At 50.3% G+C, this 17,127-nt stretch overlaps 4 protein-coding genes across 4 annotated transcripts; 2 read left to right on the forward strand and 2 right to left on the reverse strand.

Annotated features, from left to right (window-relative positions):
* Positions 1 to 386: 386 nt before the first annotated feature.
* FSUBG_9516 (uncharacterized protein) lies at positions 387 to 2,047 on the forward strand (the record flags this gene model as incomplete). Its single annotated transcript, XM_036688038.1, has 5 exons — positions 387 to 429; positions 514 to 619; positions 697 to 1,549; positions 1,600 to 1,624; positions 2,007 to 2,047. The coding sequence occupies 5 exons, from the start codon at positions 387 to 389 to the stop codon at positions 2,045 to 2,047; spliced, it is 1,068 nt and encodes a 355-aa protein (XP_036535003.1).
* Positions 2,048 to 2,094: 47 nt separating this feature from the next.
* Positions 2,095 to 7,877, reverse strand: FSUBG_9517 (COPII coat assembly protein; the record flags this gene model as incomplete). Its single annotated transcript, XM_036688039.1, has 2 exons — positions 2,095 to 2,687; positions 2,738 to 7,877. The coding sequence occupies 2 exons, from the start codon at positions 7,875 to 7,877 to the stop codon at positions 2,095 to 2,097; spliced, it is 5,733 nt and encodes a 1,910-aa protein (XP_036535004.1).
* Positions 7,878 to 9,020: 1,143 nt separating this feature from the next.
* FSUBG_9518 (leptomycin B resistance pmd1) lies at positions 9,021 to 13,016 on the reverse strand (the record flags this gene model as incomplete). Its single annotated transcript, XM_036688040.1, has 3 exons — positions 9,021 to 12,567; positions 12,621 to 12,808; positions 12,861 to 13,016. The coding sequence occupies 3 exons, from the start codon at positions 13,014 to 13,016 to the stop codon at positions 9,021 to 9,023; spliced, it is 3,891 nt and encodes a 1,296-aa protein (XP_036535005.1).
* A 1,164-nt stretch (positions 13,017 to 14,180) lies between these two features.
* FSUBG_9519 (uncharacterized protein) lies at positions 14,181 to 16,967 on the forward strand (the record flags this gene model as incomplete). The annotated part of the gene is made up of 6 exons (XM_036688041.1): positions 14,181 to 14,386; positions 14,793 to 15,259; positions 15,315 to 15,610; positions 15,662 to 16,099; positions 16,156 to 16,406; positions 16,457 to 16,967. The coding sequence occupies 6 exons, from the start codon at positions 14,181 to 14,183 to the stop codon at positions 16,965 to 16,967; spliced, it is 2,169 nt and encodes a 722-aa protein (XP_036535006.1).
* Positions 16,968 to 17,127: the final 160 nt, after the last annotated feature.

Genomic DNA, 17,127 nt, shown 5'->3' on the forward strand with positions numbered 1-17,127 from the left:
GGAGCTGTTTCCATATCTTGCAATTATCCTACCTACCTTACTTTAGTACTTGGGAAGAACTGAGGTACCCAGGTATTTTATTGCACTTAGTGTTGTCTCTCATGTGTGTTTGTTGTAAATACCTACAAGGTTTATAGGCGCTATTGTTTAAAATATATAAGTGGATTTCTATATATATGAATCAAGATAGTAAAGACTTATGAATTATCTAGGCGCAAGTTCGTATGATTTCTCCCAAGTGAATATGCCTCTGTATAAAGATCAGAATTCCTACCTCTTGATGGTGGCCTGGACCCACAATTCGCATTTACACCACTTATTATTACGGCGTACAATTCCACCCCTTCCATTTACTTGCACCATTTCTATCATTGCGACTCCTCAACATGCGTTTTCGTACAGAGCTGAAGAATATTCGCACATTCGCAAGTGAGTCCTTCTACACACATTCCTGAGTCTTTCTATCACTCTCTCTTTCTTTTGTCGGGCACGCTTTGTTAATCCTGATCACAGAGCTTACAGCTGCACTTGGCTCTCTTGAGAAGATTGCCTGGTTGCGCTTGAGCGATGATACTGCACGATTCACCGTCATCCCAGACATGGGATCTCAAGTATGGGCGTATGTGTTCTTCCTTCTTACCGACCTAGGTACCTTACCGAGGTGGCTGTCTTATGTACTTGCTCATAAATATCAAGGTCTCTTGCCATGGACTTCATCTTTGATGGCTATCACATTCAGTCCGCCGAGGCAGGCAATACTATTAACTTGGAGCTTCCTCTTCAGCCACTCCAACGCGCCCTCAAGTCTGCGCTGAACAGTATATCTGCTTCCTTACGCCTCACAAAGAAAGACGGTCTGCCAGTTCTTTCCATGACTATCACCACGACTACGTCAGCTACCAACCCGCCCGGGGCCGCGAAACCTTCAGGAACAGCCGCTGGTGATGACCCTTTCGATGACGACGAAATGTTTCAGGCAGAGCACCTCGAGACTTCATTGAGACGGGAGCATGAGAAGATCATTACTCAGGACATACCCGTGCGTGTGCTCCACCCCGAAACAGTTGAGACTATCATGCAGCCTCGAGTGCGAGAACCAGATGTCCACATTCAACTGCCCCCTCTTCTTCAGCTCAAGGCCATCTCGGACCGCTTCACCAAGCTTGCTATGGCCTCTAACTCTGGCTCTTCCGCCAATACGAAATCACCGAAACTTGAGCTTAGCGCCAATATGCACGGTGGTCTACGACTACGGATCGCAACCGAGACCACAGATATCTGTAGTGTGTGGTCTAATCTCGAAAACCCAGAGCTTGACCCCGCACAGCTCGATTGTCTCGTGGAGGAGCATCCGAGTACCAAGTTTCGAGAAGGCGGTCCCAATCATTGGGCGACTGTACGTGTCGATGGCAAGGACTGGAGCCGTGTCCTTAGTGTTGGTCGCTTGGAAGGCAGGGTCATTGCCTGTTTTGCTGACGACCATGCGTTGATTCTCTACGTCTATGTGCCCCAGCACGATGATGCTACAGCGGAAGACTCTGTCGTGACAGTGAGTTGGCCCTTTTTTTGCCCTCAGTCCCATCGATTATGTGCTAACAGTGCCAGTACTATGTACAGTCATATAGTATGTGAAACACATCAACATGAATGTTGACCTTTTATGTTTCAGGCGTTGGACCTAAGTAGCGATTTCTAAGATGTTGGCATTAAGTTGGGCGTTCAGTCAAAAGTGTATGTCTGTCAAAGCACACAGTAACTAATCAACAAAAGATTCAACGGCAGAATTCTTCATCGTATTATTGTTCTTTGTCGAATATCTCCTCGAGTCGTAATCATGTCTCGACGGTAGCATTAGGGTCTATTCTCTTCCTGATCCAAAACATATCAACTCGTCCGCTTCCTCAATACTTTGTGTACAGTCGCTGCTAAAGCCCCAGGCCAGCGCTCCTACAATTCAAACCATCGCAGAAATACAAAACGCAACAACAGTCTAACTATTAATACAGATCGATTCGTTCCTAGCACGAATCCCAACAAGAACGCCTGAGATTGACTCGGTGTTTCCAATCCAAACGAATAGCATCTGTTCGTGCCTTACTTGGCCATGACATCGACATATCGACCACCCTTTCGTGGCTTCTTCTTGTCACTAGCTTTGCGAGGTGCCACGCTGAGTAAATCGTCGATGCTACTAGCATTGCTCATGCTTGTCGTTGGCCGACTGGGTGGTGCGCTGGCATTGCTAGTGTTGGAAACGGATCGAGCCATAGCAGGGGGTGCGAGGCCCAGGCTCTCCGTCGATACCTGCTTGGACAGTTCTGGTGTTCCACCTCGGACTTTGGGGGGCATGAGGGGTGGCGGCGCACTATTGCTCGTTACCAAAGGTGGAGGAGGAGTGGCAGTGGGAGGCGGGGGGGTTCCAGAGACAGAACGAGGGCCAGCCCTGGGGGGTGGAGGTGTAGCAGTCTTGGCTGGTGTGTTTTCGGCGCCTGGCTTCTTATTGACCCATCGCTTTAGTTCAGGGTCGTATATAAAGCTGCTGGCCTCACCCAGCTTCGCCCGAATGGGCTTGCCAGGAGAAGAATCGCCAGAGGAGGTCTGCTCAAGGGGCGCTTTCTTGCTACCACCAAACCAGCCGCCGAAGCCCCAGCCCTTCTTGGACGACTGCTGGGCAGCTGCGCGCTTGGCTGTTCAACTTGTTAGCTATGTAACATATCGATAAGAAAAGAAAACTTACCATCCTCCTCTGCAGCCTTGCGGAACATCTCGTCGTTCTCCCGGTCCTTCTCCGCCTTTGACTTCTCGGTCTGTTTCATGGAAGGGAAACTGTCGTCGTCATCATCCATAAAACTCTTCTTCTTAGGCTTAGGCTGCTCATCGTCATCCTCAGCAGTAGACTGAGGCTCGTATGATGGAGGCTCGTAACCGTAAGGCTGGAATGAAGGCGGCTCGTAGCCGACATTACCGTTCTCTCCAGTATTGTGCTCACTTGCCTGCTCAGGCGGGTTTGAGGACATTTGAGGTGGCTCGTATCCGTAACTAAGAGGCTGGAACCCCTGTGACGAACTATCGGCAGGCGTGTCGTCGTTGCCCATTGGCGTCAATGCTGGCATTCCATAGGGCTGGTATCCAGCAGGAGAGTAACCTTGCGTAATTTGAGCAGCTGGTGCAAGGCCTGCCGGTCCACCAAGGCCGGCACTGGTAGGCTCAGACTGAGGAATGGAAGGGGTGTAGCCTTCACCTCGGTCAGTCGAGGCAGCACCAGGGTAGGAAGGCTCGTATGAGTTAGGGGCATATTCGGTAGAACTTCGTCCAGGTGTGTACTGAGATGTGGGAGAGTAAAGGTTCGCGGAAGCAGCGGGCGTCGAAATATTCGGCGCGTATTTGGATGCTGCAATGCTTGCCGATGGTTGAGCAGGTGTCATGCCGAAGCTAGGTGACTGTTGACCATAGATGTCAAAGTTAGAAACCGAAGGTGAACGACTAAACTCTCCAGAGGGGCGATTAAACGGTCCTGTCTCCCCAGTACCTCCATTATTCTCCTCGTTATCATCACCTGCGACGAACTTGTTGAATCGGTTCCACATGCTATCCGAGACCTTATTCATGCTTGGCTTGGAAATCCATGAGCCACTCTCCTCCTTCGGCGCCTGCTTCAATCTCAACATGAAGTCTTCAACTGCAGTCTCGAGAACATGATGATGGTATGGCGATCGCTTAGTTTGGGAGGAAATTGCTGTCAAGATGGCGTCGCAGTACTGCATGGCCTTATCCCGGTGGCCGTACTCAGCAAGAGTCATTGCATGTTCAAGCTTGTAGGCAGCAAGATGGGGTGTGCCTGCGGCTGCAAGAGCTCCTCCTGCAAGAGACAGGCCATACTCGTAGACCTCGCTGAGCTGGAGTGCCTCTGTTTCCTTGGCAAATTGGTCAGACTGTTGCCTATGATCAGCTCCAATTAGCACGAAATTGGCGTTGGGGTCGTCAAGACCACCGAAAATAGACGCATGGCGGCCAAAGATGAAGCAAATGTGGGCTGCTTCAGCTCGCCCATAGCTAGAGAGAAGATTTCCGAGGGCATTCAATCCTTGGATATCATCGGTGCTTCGGTTGCTTAGGACAAGAGAAAGAGTCTCTCTCCACTTGTCCAGTCCGTCGAGTGTATCCTTGGTAGGTCCTGAGCCCCCGCCAGTGGATACCAGTTGAAGACCAGCCCGGGCATGAACAGGAACTAATTCATCCACGCAATCTTCAAGGTTTCCAGAAAGAATCTTGTACAGCGCAGCCATAGACTCGTTGGCGTGACCAGGGTAGTTGACTTCTTTACGAACAAATTCCTGTGCCACGCGTTTATAAAGATCGCCTTCCACGGTATGTGAGATCAGCATGGCGTGACCCCAAAGTCGTTTATCAACAAGAGCCCAAACAGCCTTGTCTCGATCGCCCCTCAGGAGATGATGACGAATTTGATCCATGGATGAGACATCGACACCATCGGCTTGCATTGAGGTAACCGAGGGTACTCCTGTATCCAAACTAGTAGCGGCAGGGAAAAGCGCATCATCACTTGCGGACGATGTATTTTCACCAGGCGAGAGGACATCTCGGACAGCTGCCTCCACAGTAGGGTTGCCTTCCAAGATTCCATCGTTCTCAATGAAGACACGCATAATCTTCCATAAGAGTAGACGCTCGACAGCTCTCTTCGCCGAGAGAGAGAGTTGGGAGTGAAAAGAGACATCAGGAAGATCCTTTTCAAGTAGCTCAATTCCAGCACTGAGCCATCCGATGGTCTCTTTCTTCTTTGACTTGCCTCTGAGAGGACCTGGGAATTTGGCCACATGCTCGTGCAACGGTTCAATGTCCTTAACACTCTGCACCTTGACTTCTCCTGGTGTTCGTACTATCATCGGAACAGCCTGGTTCATGCCATACCGAGGAACGCTCTTTGGGAAAGAGGTGACGACAGTACCGCCAACGCCCCATGAGATAATAGGCACTCCTTTCCATCGCTGAAGCTCATCATGCTCCCGCCCGTCAGTGGGCGCAACCATGTTCATTGTGATAGACTGGCCACGAGTACGGACAGTTGAAACACCAGGGGCTGGGGCCATTAGAGCATAAGGTGAAGGGGCTGGCTTTGCGCCTACTGGTGAAGGATAGGAGTGTGAGTGGGCAGACGAAGGCCGGCGTGCTGAGTCTGAGGATCTCTGAGCCTGCTTATGGCCGAAGGATGCGCTTGGCGATTGCGTCTGAGCGCGAGGAGGTGGTACAAAGCCAGCCTGCGCTGTTGGCGGGGCATGGGGCACATATGGACCCGATTGCTTGGGGGGTGAGAGGGTAAGTTGGCCGGCATAGCTTGGAGGAGGTGGTGTCTGTGTGGATTTTGGAGGAGATGCAGGGTTATATCTCGAATCATGATGAGGTATGGCATGGGTAGCGCTCGCAGATCTAGTGGGAGTCTCTTGCTCATCCTCCTCATCTACCTCCCGTGTGGGTGGTAGAGACGAAACTCGGCTCATCCTAGGCTCAAAGTGAGCACTCTCAGAATGGGTCAACGGGCTTGATGTCCTAGGCTGGTGTGGGAGCACAGGCCCGGGGCCAGCAGTTGCCACGGCTCCGTAAGAACCATGGCTCTTGGGCACGGGAGGTGCCGGTGAATAGCGACTGCTTGCAGGAGCTGGCGGGGCAGTATGGCTTGTACCAGGTGCAGGAGAATATCGAGAGGTGCTTGTCAAGGCGGGCGGAGGCATGTGGTTGGCAGAAGTGGTCAGGGCAGCATAAGGACTAACCCTCTCAGGCGCAACCAGGCCAGCGCCGGGAACAAGAGCCGGCTGACTAGCGGGATCGCTGTATGGCTCACCAGGGGTGACCGTCGTAGCAGGAAAGGGTGGCGGAACCATATGGTTTGGCGCCGTGGGTGCTAATGGCGAAGGGATATGGGGTGCGTGAGCCATTGGGGGCGCATTTCGCGCGGGAGACAGAGCCCTCTGGCTTGTCCGTGAACTAGGCCGAGGTCTAGATGTCATGGGCAACTCCTCAAAGAAGTTCTCCTTGTGTTGCGTACCGGGGGTTGTGGGTTTGGGAGGTGCTGTAGATTGTTGGTGGCTATGCAGGCCATGGCTAGAGGAAGGAGGAGTGAGTCTCGTTGGGGGAGCCGGCATGCCAACGCTCGCACTTCTAGGCGGAGGCTGAACCGGAGCATGAAGCTGATTAGCTTGGGAAAGCTGTTGCATGCTCGCCCTCTTTCGAGGCTTAACCAGATTGGTGACAAGATCGGTAGGCAGGTCATACGGTGAGTGGTAACCTCCCTTTGACTTATCCGCAAAGCTTTGCGCCTTGGACATCTCAGGACGTACAGGTGGAGGCTGATTGTATTGCGGCGCTGTACCGAAAGGTGTTACGATAGGTGCTGGAGTGTTGTATGCCGAGATTTGGGGAGCAGCAGCCACGGGAACTTGCATGCTGGGAGCATACGGAGATGGCGCTGGGTGAGTAGCTGGTATCTGCGGCATATAGGGATTGGAGCCAGAAGGTTGACGTGAGGTAGGGGCAGGCGCCGGAGCTGGAGCTGGAGCTGGAGCTGGCTCCTCATCCTCTAAAAAGCCTTCATCATCACTTCCAAAGAAGGCGGCTGGGTCAACTTGCTTGTCATCTCCCGCATTCTCTTCAAGCAGAAAATCTTCATCTTCGTCATCGGCGAAAGCTTGTTCCCATTTCGATGCAAGGTCTTCCTTCTTAGCCGGAGAGGAGTCGGGTGCAGCAGCAGCAGGGTCAGATGAAGCAGGTGTTGGCGCAGGCTGAGCTGACTTTTTATCCTCCTCGCTGTCTTCATTGCTATCCTCGTCATCATCACTACTGTCGTCCTCCGTCTCCTCGTCTTCCTCTTCCTCCTCCGGGGTTCCCTCAAGTGCAGACTTGTTCGAGATGGTGCCTGCGTTCATGGAATCCAAAACCTGCATTGTCGATTTTCGTTCCAAAGCCGGGGCAGGTTTCTCATCAGATGGCTGTTGGGAGCCTTGAACTTGACTGAAGAAATCATCACCTTCCGCGGCTTCATCATCAAACGAGTCGCTTAAAGTGTGGCTTGGTTGTTCACTAGAAGCCTCATGGTTTTCTTTCTCGGGTTGGGGGATAAGTGGCATCCCTTCTTCATATCGTTCATCAGAATCTTGGCCCTCTGGACTCTTCAAATCTCCACCAATGGATATGGAAGAAGAGTGTCCTCGCCTGGGTGCATCTAGCCCATCTGTCGTCTCCTCTCGCAGGTATAGCTCCTCCTCTGCATCTGCTTCCTTCTCGGTTTCCTCTAAAACGTCCAAGGCCTGGTTGGAAGGAAGAGGTTGTTGATCCTCTACTTCGGAATTTGTGTGGGCAGGTGGCACAGGTGGGAAAGAGTTTGTTCGGTCGGTAGGCGGCATGAACTTGAAAGGGTCGGTATCAGTGCGACTCAAGTTCCATTCACCTTCCTCCTCGTCTCCGAAGCTGATTTCATGAGAGACTGTGCGAGCGAATGACATGGAACTTGAGTGCTGAGATACAGGTGCCTTTGGTTGTGAGGCGACTTCGAGTTCGGGTTCTTCGAGGGTGGTTTCCTCTTGTGTTTGGTTAGGGACTGCAGCATCGGAAGCTAGCCAGTCATTGCCATCATCGCCGTCATCCTCATGTGAAGGCCAGGCGTTGGCGGCGGCACCATCTTGTTCCAAAGATTTTTGATCCTGTTGTGACGACAAGTCTGGACTTGTAGACAGATCGGCTTGGACGACCGCGTCTGGGGTTGTAGATGACGTCGCATGTGCGGGAGCCTCGGTGGAGCTGGTAGGATCGGGATGGTTTGGCATCGTGGCCAGATCTGTCGCTTTTGGCGATTCAGAAGCCATCGCGAAGCCGATTCGGGCGTTGGCTCGTAGGTGAGAAGGAAAGAAGTGCCAATACGTAGCAAATACTGTTTGCAATCGTGTCAGTGGAACGGGTTTCAGTACAAAGGGGCTACTACCGAGCAAGCTAATCTGCGCGGAGCTAGGACGGGAGCTTTGCGACTTCAGGGGGTATGAGGGGCCTTGTAATATAAGGCAAATCAGAAGCCAGGAAGAGGAATATCGTACTTAGTATACAAGAATCAAATTGTGTGTTGTCGCGTTTAGTTAGAGTCGCCCTTTCGCCATGATCATCTGGATAATGGAAGAGGCGTCTGCTGGAGTTGGAAGGGAATCGTTCTGGAAGTACAGTACAGATCTCTCTCTCATAAGTGCAAGTTGGCATGAACCAAAATATGGGGGCCCAGAAAGGCAACTGTTTACCCGTTCAGCGCCGCAGGATAGTAAGAATGTAGCTTAACCAACCATTAACCCCCCCTAGTTATCCGACCAGTGCTAAGGCAGTACGTAACTTATATATCTTCTTTTTTTATTTATTAATATTTTAAAAAATCTATTCTTAATTAGTTTAAATTATTTTCTATAAATCTTTATTTATTTATTTATTTAATATTTATTTTAATATTTTAAACTTAGGATTTAGATAGTATTAGTTAGGTAAGATATTAAAATCCCTACTGCAATAGTCAGATGACTAGGGGGGGTCAATAGTCGGTTAACATGTAGTCTCTTGTACTGGAGCTCGCCGAGTCTGATCATATGGAACCATGGATTATCCGCCCCTTGTCTAACTGACTTCCCCATCAACGACTGGAATCTAGACCCAAATCTTTCGCCTTGATTGAACATCTGACGAGCAGAGACGATCACAAGTACGTACGTATTTCACAACAAGGCCGTCCCCTGGACACCGCTAGGGTGTAACCCCTGGGCGTAGTCTTGGCTCATTCCTTACCCGACCGAACTAAAGACAACAGATCTACCTAATCATGGTAATTTCAAATTCCATCCCTTGGGTGATAGAGGCTACCCTAGAGTGGTAAATGACCACTATGTTTCTAAACGAATTAACATTAAAGGGTATTATTTATGCTATCATTGACGATTATAACTTTTAGTCCTCAAGTCCAAACACATAAAGCACGTCTAACTGTCCAGAGCCTGTGCCTCACACATTTTTCGATACAACCCACCCTGGGCGAGCAGCTCATGATGAGTTCCGGCCTCTGTGATTTTGCCACCCAAGAAAACGCAAATCTTGTCAGCATCTTTGATTGTGCTTAAGCGATGAGCAACAGCAATGGTAATGCGATCTCCTTCCTTTGCTGCTTCTGCCAATGCACCTTGTACAATTTTCTCGCTCTCAGTGTCAAGTGCACTTGTGGCTTCATCAAGGAGAAGAACCTTGGGATCACGAATAAGGGCTCGGGCAATGGCGATTCGCTGTCTCTGTCCTCCAGATAGTTGCGCCCCGTTTGATCCAGCCTGTGTATCGAGACCTTCGGGTAAAGACGAGACGAAGTCCCATGCATTGGCTGCGCGAAGGGCTGCCTCGATCCGCTTGTCAGGAACCCCAGTGGCAGGGTCCTTACCTTGGGTCTCTGGATCATCGACACCAAGAGCAATGTTTTCCCGTATCGTGCCCTGGAAAAGAGTTGGCTCTTGTTGAACCAGACCAAGGATGCGGCGGTAGAGGCGAGGGTTGAGCGTGGGAAGTGCCGAGTTAGCAATGCTGATTGTGCCGCTCGACGGATCATAGAAACGTTCAAGCATAGCTATCATAGTTGACTTTCCACAGCCCGATGCGCCAACAAGCGCGACAAATTGTCCAGGCTTGACATCTAAGTCGATGCCGCGGAGAACAGGGGCATGAGGCCGAAGAGGGTACGAGAATCGGACATCATCCAAAACAACCGGACCTCCAGACTTGGGACCGTTACCTCGATTCTCAGGTGTTTCTTGAACGTTGGGCTGGAGCTGATTGAGCCAGAATATGTAGTTGGCAGCGTTAACTCCCTTGGTGATACTGGTTGAGAATTGGAAGAGCTGAGCAGAAGCCTGACCAGAGTAAAAGACTCCCAAGAAAGCGACAAAGAAATTGTACATGGAAATGTCGCCATATGAGAGAAGACGGCACCCATACCAGAAACCAAGAGCTTGAAACCAATACTCAATTGATTGAGTCAGAGCAAAGAAGATCATGATACGGAAAAGGTCGTTCTTTGATCCAGTAACGGCTTGGTTCAGCTCATCAACATACTTGTCCAAGACTGACTCCTCAATGGCCAGAGAAGAAACGGTTCGAATGGCAGTTATAGCCTCAGAAGCAATTGAAGCGCTGGTAGAGTATCGTTTTGAGGTGTCCCGGTCCAGCTTGGCGTCGAGCCGAATCTTGAAGTAACCGGAGCTGACCAAGGGAGGAAGACCAGCGCAAACGACCACCAGACCCAGCTTCCAGCTGTGAATTATAGCCAGGAGACTGCAGGCAGCCAGGTTGAGAATGGCAATGAGGACGAGGGCCACGTTAAAGCCCATTAGCTCGAGGATCGACTGGGGGTTAGAGTCAACGCGACTGGCCAGAGCACCAGTGCTGTTTTCCTTGCGGTCAAAGAACTGAAGGTCTTGACGAAGCATATCCAGGAGGCTCTGCTTGCGAAGTTTGTGGCTGAGGAACTGAGCGATGGTGTTGGTAGCATAGCCAAGAGCAAAGTACGACACCAACAAACCGGCTGCGAGAACGATGAACATGCTTGCGTAGAAATCGCCGCGGTCTCTCATCCTGTCACCAGTGAGGGTGAAGACTTCGACAACGTGCGCAAGCAGAATGGCCTGACCAGGGAACGCTGCAACAGCTCCTAAACATCCCGCAAGAACAAAGAAATACGACCAAGCAACTTCTGGGCTCTCACGAATCAGACGATAGACGACGTAGAAGATGCCCATTTGTTTGTGGTTGTCATAGTTGCCAAGCTCCTTGCCAGCTTCGAGACGCTCCTGGACGTGGGTTCCGTATTGGGTAACTGTCTTGCTAAGTCCGAGCTCTTCCTTGTCTCCTTCAGGGGCAACTTCCTCTTCTTCGTCAGTCGAAATATTATTGGGGTCATTCTCAACTGCAAGGTTCTGAATCTTGACGAGCTTAGCGTAAGCACCATCTTGAGCAATTAGGGACTCGTGAGAGCCCTGCTCGATAATAGAACCCTTAGACATGACGACGATGTTATCAGCCTTGCGAATGGTGGCGAGCTTGTGAGCGATGACGATGGTAGTACGGCCTTCAGATGCTTTGTCGAGTGCTTGTTGAACGACACTCTCGGCGTGGGGATCAAGAGCACTTGTAGCCTCGTCAAGAAGAAGAACTTTGGGCTGCGATACGACACTGCGAGCAATAGCAACACGCTGTTTCTGACCACCAGAGAGAAGTCCACCTCGTTGTCCGATTTGCGTGTTGTAACCTTCTGGAAGTTCCATGATGAAATTGTGAGCAAAAGCCATCTTGGCAGCTTCCTGGATTCGTTCCATCTGTTGTTCAGCAGGTGAATTCTCCCACTCAGTACCAACTAAACCGTGCTTAATGTTGTCGAAAACGGAGCCCTCAAAGAGAACAGGCTCCTGCTGGACGAGCCGAACGTTTCGGCGGAGCCAGTTGAGGTTAAGCTTGTCAATGGGACGACCGTCCAATTTGATAGTGCCAGATTTGGGGTTGTACCACCGCTCAATCAGACCGACAATAGTGCTCTTGCCTGATCCTGATTGACCTACCAGTGCCGTGACTTTGCCTGCAGGGACGTTAAGAGAGAAGTCTCCAAGCACAGTGACACCAGGTCTGGTGGGATAGGCAAACGAAACATTCTCAAGCTCGACATGTCCAACTGTCTCGGATGGTGTCTCGCCATCCTTGGAAAGGGGGTCGATAGCTGGTGCTCGGTCGATGAGTGTGAAAAGCTGTGCTGCACCAGACATGGCACGGCTGAAGTCGATAGTGTACGGGGTGAGCTGGGTCAGCTGAACAGCCGCAATGACAACGGAGAGAAGAACCGTAAAGATGACGCCCGAGCTTTTGATTTCGCCAGTTGAGAGCATACGCACACCCTGCCAGAAAGCGAGGCCGAAACCGAGGTAGATGATGGTGTAGTCGGCAGAGAACATGAGACCAAAGAGAATGGAGATCTTCTTTCCAACGGTGTGAGCTTCCTCGAGGTGTTTATCGAACTTGTCGACGAGTCTAGCTCGCATCTCAAAGGCGTGAACAGTGCGCACGCTAGCGAGGATACCCTCAGCGAGTGAGTTGGCTTGGCCGTGAATCTCGAGGATCTTGACTTCGTGAACAGCTTCCATCGTAGCAACAACAGTCATGACGATGATGGTCGCTGGGGCGATACATAAGCAAATGAGAGTCAGCTTCCACTGCACGACGAAAGCGACAATGAAAGCAGTAAGGAAGGCAGCGATGCCCTGAAAGAAGAGACCGAGTTTCTCAGCGATGCCGGTCTGAATCAAGCGGCCGTTGGAGGTAGCCTGCGTCGCGATGGAACCACCGCTTCCGAAGTCATAGTAGGCAACCTCTTGTCGAAGAGCAGCGCGAAGGTACTCCTTTCTAATGTTGCGTACAATACGGTAAGAGGAGTAGGTGAGGAAGACGTTCCAGATGTAGGAGAGAACAAACCGACCAATGCCAAGGTACACAAAGTAGAGACTTGTATGAACGTTAGGAGAGAGTTGTATGGGATATGGCTCTGAAGGACTCACGCTAGGTCAGCAACCTCTTTTCGAAACTTGCTAGGCTGAGAATCTCCAGAAGTAAAGTCGGTGATTGTGGTGATGAACTGTCCAAAGATGAGGTTCTGGAGAGCGATACCGGCACCTGAACCTATGGCAGCGATGAGAGCAATGCCTTGCATCAAATACTCTGTAGGGCCTGCATATGTGAGGATACGCTTTATAGTGTTAGTATGGTATTTTCCATGGTTTTGTGACGCTGTTTGTCACCTTGTAGTCACCCCAAGAACCCTCAATTTCTCCATCTTCTCCAGGATTGGGAGCATCGCCGCCCTCGGCGTTGACCACGGCATCTTCAGGAGTTGAGGTCGCATCGCTGCCACCTACGGCCTTTTCATTCTCCTTCTCGTTGATACTAGGAGCCATGGTGATCTGCCGCACAAATTACACCAGGCGATCCTGACGCCTAAAAGAAGTGAACTCGTGTGATGATCTGGCACTTTGATATAGAGTCAGAGAATCGGACCAGTATATTCAGGCTAGGAGCCCTGCTTTAAGGAAAGAAATAGATTGACGGAACCAGAAAGGAGAGGCACGAGAGCATGACTTTTACCAAGGGGATAGCGTGCTTTTGAAGAAAATAGCACCCGAGAACTTTTGAGAGATGAACCCTGGGGGTGGAGTGAGGGTAGACCAGATTTAGACGGCAACGAATGGTGATCCTTGGCATTTTAGCTTGTGTTTTTTTTTTATCAGATCCGCATGTAAAGTGGCCCAAGTGGGTCACTGATTGATAATGGATATCTACGAAAATTATCGATGCGATCACGGAGGTTGAGGGAAGAGTTTGCGTATTTGCTGAGTTGTGAATATTTAATACTGTTGCTTAATAGGATGCCTTTTACTGACTTCTTATTTTATTTTCATAGTAAATAAAAGCTCCATTGTCTCATTTCTATGGAGGCAGGCCATTCATCTACTGAGGCATCATGCATGCCATGCATTCAGTTGAACCAGGGTCTTTTCGGAAATGATGCCGGACACATGCCTCATCTCATGGCTGAAGTCTTGGCTTGATATCAAAAGGGTTAAATCATCATAAACACTTGGATCTTGATATTTCGCAGCATTATTTCCCAAGTGAGACTGCATCGTCATCAAATTACGCCAATGTCTTCGCGTACCTAAACTTTATCAACTCAGAGATTAGATGAGACCATGATCATGGCTTCTATCTGAATGGAGACCCTTGCCCCGGGATATTCTCGCTTCCTATTGGCTCTTTCGGATTTACGGTGTTCTCGGGAGCCGCAAACTCGAGTCTCCACATCCGGATCCCATCTCCAACGGCCTCTATTCTTCCGGACCCCGCGCGTCCCGTTGAACCTCCCGAGTCTTCGGTGTGAGTCGTTCATAACGAACCCCAATGTGAGTTTGGTTGCTTGTGGTGCGTGACTTTTCCCATAAACATTTTCTTCTGTGGCATTGTTTCATTGCATTGCATTGGATCTCGTCTGTCTCTGACCCCAGGCTGTCAGTGTCATCCACACAAACAAACAAACGGTGTCCGTGATTCCCGTATTTAACCTCATGGCTGAAGATTCTCGGGCCCAGTTGGACGATGGCCCTGATGAGGGATCCGATGGGCCCCAGAATCCCTCTAACCTGACTATTCGACGAGCAGTTAGTCCACAGACCCTGAAGTCCTGCCCTGTCCTGTCTCGTCTTGTCTCTATCCCCACGTCCTCATCACTAACACTGCTTAATCTTAGTGCGATGCATGCCGAACTCGCAAGGTATGTACATATCAATCTAATCAATACTTTATGCATGCCACTCCATCAATGCTCCAGTCATCAAAGTCCACTAGCCACAGAGGCTGGGGTAAAGAGTGGAAGCCATCGTCAAACGGCCCTAGCTCTCACTTGAGATTGCTTCACTCGGCTCAACAACTATAGCCAAATAGTAACATCGAATCTATGTAGATCCGCTGCGATAGGAATTCGCCCTGCTCCCATTGCATCCACGCCAAGATCCCGTGTACACACCATGATACTCGCCCAAAGGAGAAGAGAACCAGGATCCTCCTCTCAGCCCAGTAGTAAGTTGCCCTGGGTCTCTTGCTTTTGGTACTACCCGACAATTCGCTGCTTTGGTATGCGCCAAGAAGTAACCCGTACTGATGGCCAAACAATCATGTAGTGAGAGAAAGATCGACATCATTGACCGTCGTCTCGAGGCCCTCACCGAGCTCATGCGTGACATGAAGATGAACATGCCATCTACAAGCATCCAGCCCAATCAGAATCACATGCCCAGCTCTGATATTCCCCGCCAATCGCCAGCTCAGGCCTCGAGCTCAACCCCCTATGGGCATCTCGCTCAGCAAACTGCAGACAGCCCGGTCATCGAAGGAGAATCTTCCCTAGCTGCTCATGGCGAATTTGCAAACGAATTCCTCAAAAATGCTGTTGGTACAGAGTCTTTACAGGGTGCGAGTCTCGAGCTACGTGAGACCTTGGATTCACTCCATCACATCGTCAGCTCTCTGAAGCAACAGACGGCTGCCACGGAGATGTCATATCCCCATGCTAGGCAACTGCCACGTCCAAGTCTAAAGAATAACGAGCTACCTCCAATTCAAACAGCCGTCGCCGTGATACGAGAATGTGAGAGTCAGTGATCTGGACCCCCTTTCGCCACCTTTGAACTAACCGACTTCAGCCGAGAACTCAGAAGTGTCTGCCTGGATAAGGGAGTTCTTTTCTATGGAAAGCTTCTCGGGCATGTGTCTTCATGTGTACTTCTCAGAAGATGTCTCAGAGGCCGATTTCATCCTTGTGAATGTTGGCCTGATGTACATGTTCATGGATCGTCAGCAGCGTACAGTAGACGCAAAAGAGCAACAAGAGTGCGAGGGCTACATGAAAACACTCCGCGAAAACACCGAGACGGCGTTGGCAAATTTGCCCTTTCATCTGCCTGCAACCTCAAACATGATTTCCGCCCTTCTTCTTGGAGTATGCCGTCCTTATTATTTCCCTTGATACCATATGCTCACAGACCTTTAGGCATTTTATGCTATTGAGATCTCAAAACCATCACTCTCATGGACTTTATCATGTAAAGCCTCCGAACTATGTCAAACTCTAGGTTATCACCGGATATCAACCATGAAGAATGACAAGCCGCGCGAGGCTCAGCGCAAACAGTTTCTATTTTGGAACACGTACTTTATAGACAAGAGTCTCTCACTCAGGCTTGGCAGGGCTTCTACTATCCAAGACTGGGACGTCACCGTCCCCCTTCTTACCTCGAACCCTCCCAATGCTACGCCACTATCAGCCTTCATTTGCCTCTGGGTCGCTACAGCTCGGTGTCAAGGACATATATACGAGCTACTGTACAGCCCAGACTCCATGACACAGTCCGATGATGTGAGGAGATTCCGTGCCCAAAAGCTCGTGAACGATCTGAAGGATATCTCGAGGAGGAGCAAGGAGCTGAGTGTAAGAGCCCAAATCGTGAATGACCGATGTTTCAACCTCTAACGTGTGCTCTGCAGAAATCCCGCGAAAAGGAAGTCAAGACGAATCTTGGGGAGTACTTCTTCGATTTCGTTCTCATCTCTGATGATGTTCTTCGGCTTTCACTTCTGACTCTGATTTATCGAGCTACGCCTGGGCCGCCCAACTCCAAAGTGACGTTTATACCAGAGTGTATTGAGGCTGCACGTGCAACACTGCATCGCCACCAAGACTGCATGGATCTATTGGGGCGGGATAATACTGTCTATTTTCCTTCTTATGTCCATTGGTGAGCACATATACTTACTTGGTATCTCGAGACAATGCTAACATGACCAGGACATTACTCTTTGCTCCTTTCATTCCTTTCATCGTTGTGTTCTGTCAAGTCATTGAGACCCAGGACCAGACGGACCTTGCTCGTCTGCATAGCTTCTGCACATCTCTTGAGACGACCATTCAGTTATCAGATGCAGCAGCGAAGACCTATCGCCTGTTCCAGGTCCTTTATACAGTAGCACTCCGATACATAGAGTTCCGGACAAGCACTCCTCCAGCCGACCAAACACAGGCCAGCGCTGAACTGAACAACTATCTCGCCGCTCTCGGATTTCCACCACCAGCAGGTCTGAACAGTGGGGTTCAACAATCGACGCACATGGACCCTAGTCAGGCTGGTGCGTTCTCACAACCGCTCGGGGATATGAGTATGCTTGATGGTGCCGATGGCCAGAGAGGAGCAAACACGATGATGTGGATGGGTAACACGGCGCAACTTGGCGAATGGTTCAATAGCAGTCAGCAAATGATGGAGTTATTGGAGGAGCCCAGTTTCACATTTCCCCAGTGAAAGAAGACAAGGGGCTAGACAAATGATGAGCAGTTCTAGAGACTAGAAATACAACGCCACTCAGATGGGTTCGGCATAAACCGAGCACATGAGCCACTTCATCCTTGTCTCGCCTATCAAGAAAGTCCTACAATAAAGTTGAGCAGACTCGTTTCAAAAG

The sequence above is a fragment of the Fusarium subglutinans genome, assembly GCF_013396075.1.
Source record: "Fusarium subglutinans strain NRRL 66333 chromosome Unknown NRRL66333_c0000148, whole genome shotgun sequence".
Taxonomy (NCBI): Eukaryota; Fungi; Ascomycota; class Sordariomycetes; order Hypocreales; family Nectriaceae; genus Fusarium; species Fusarium subglutinans.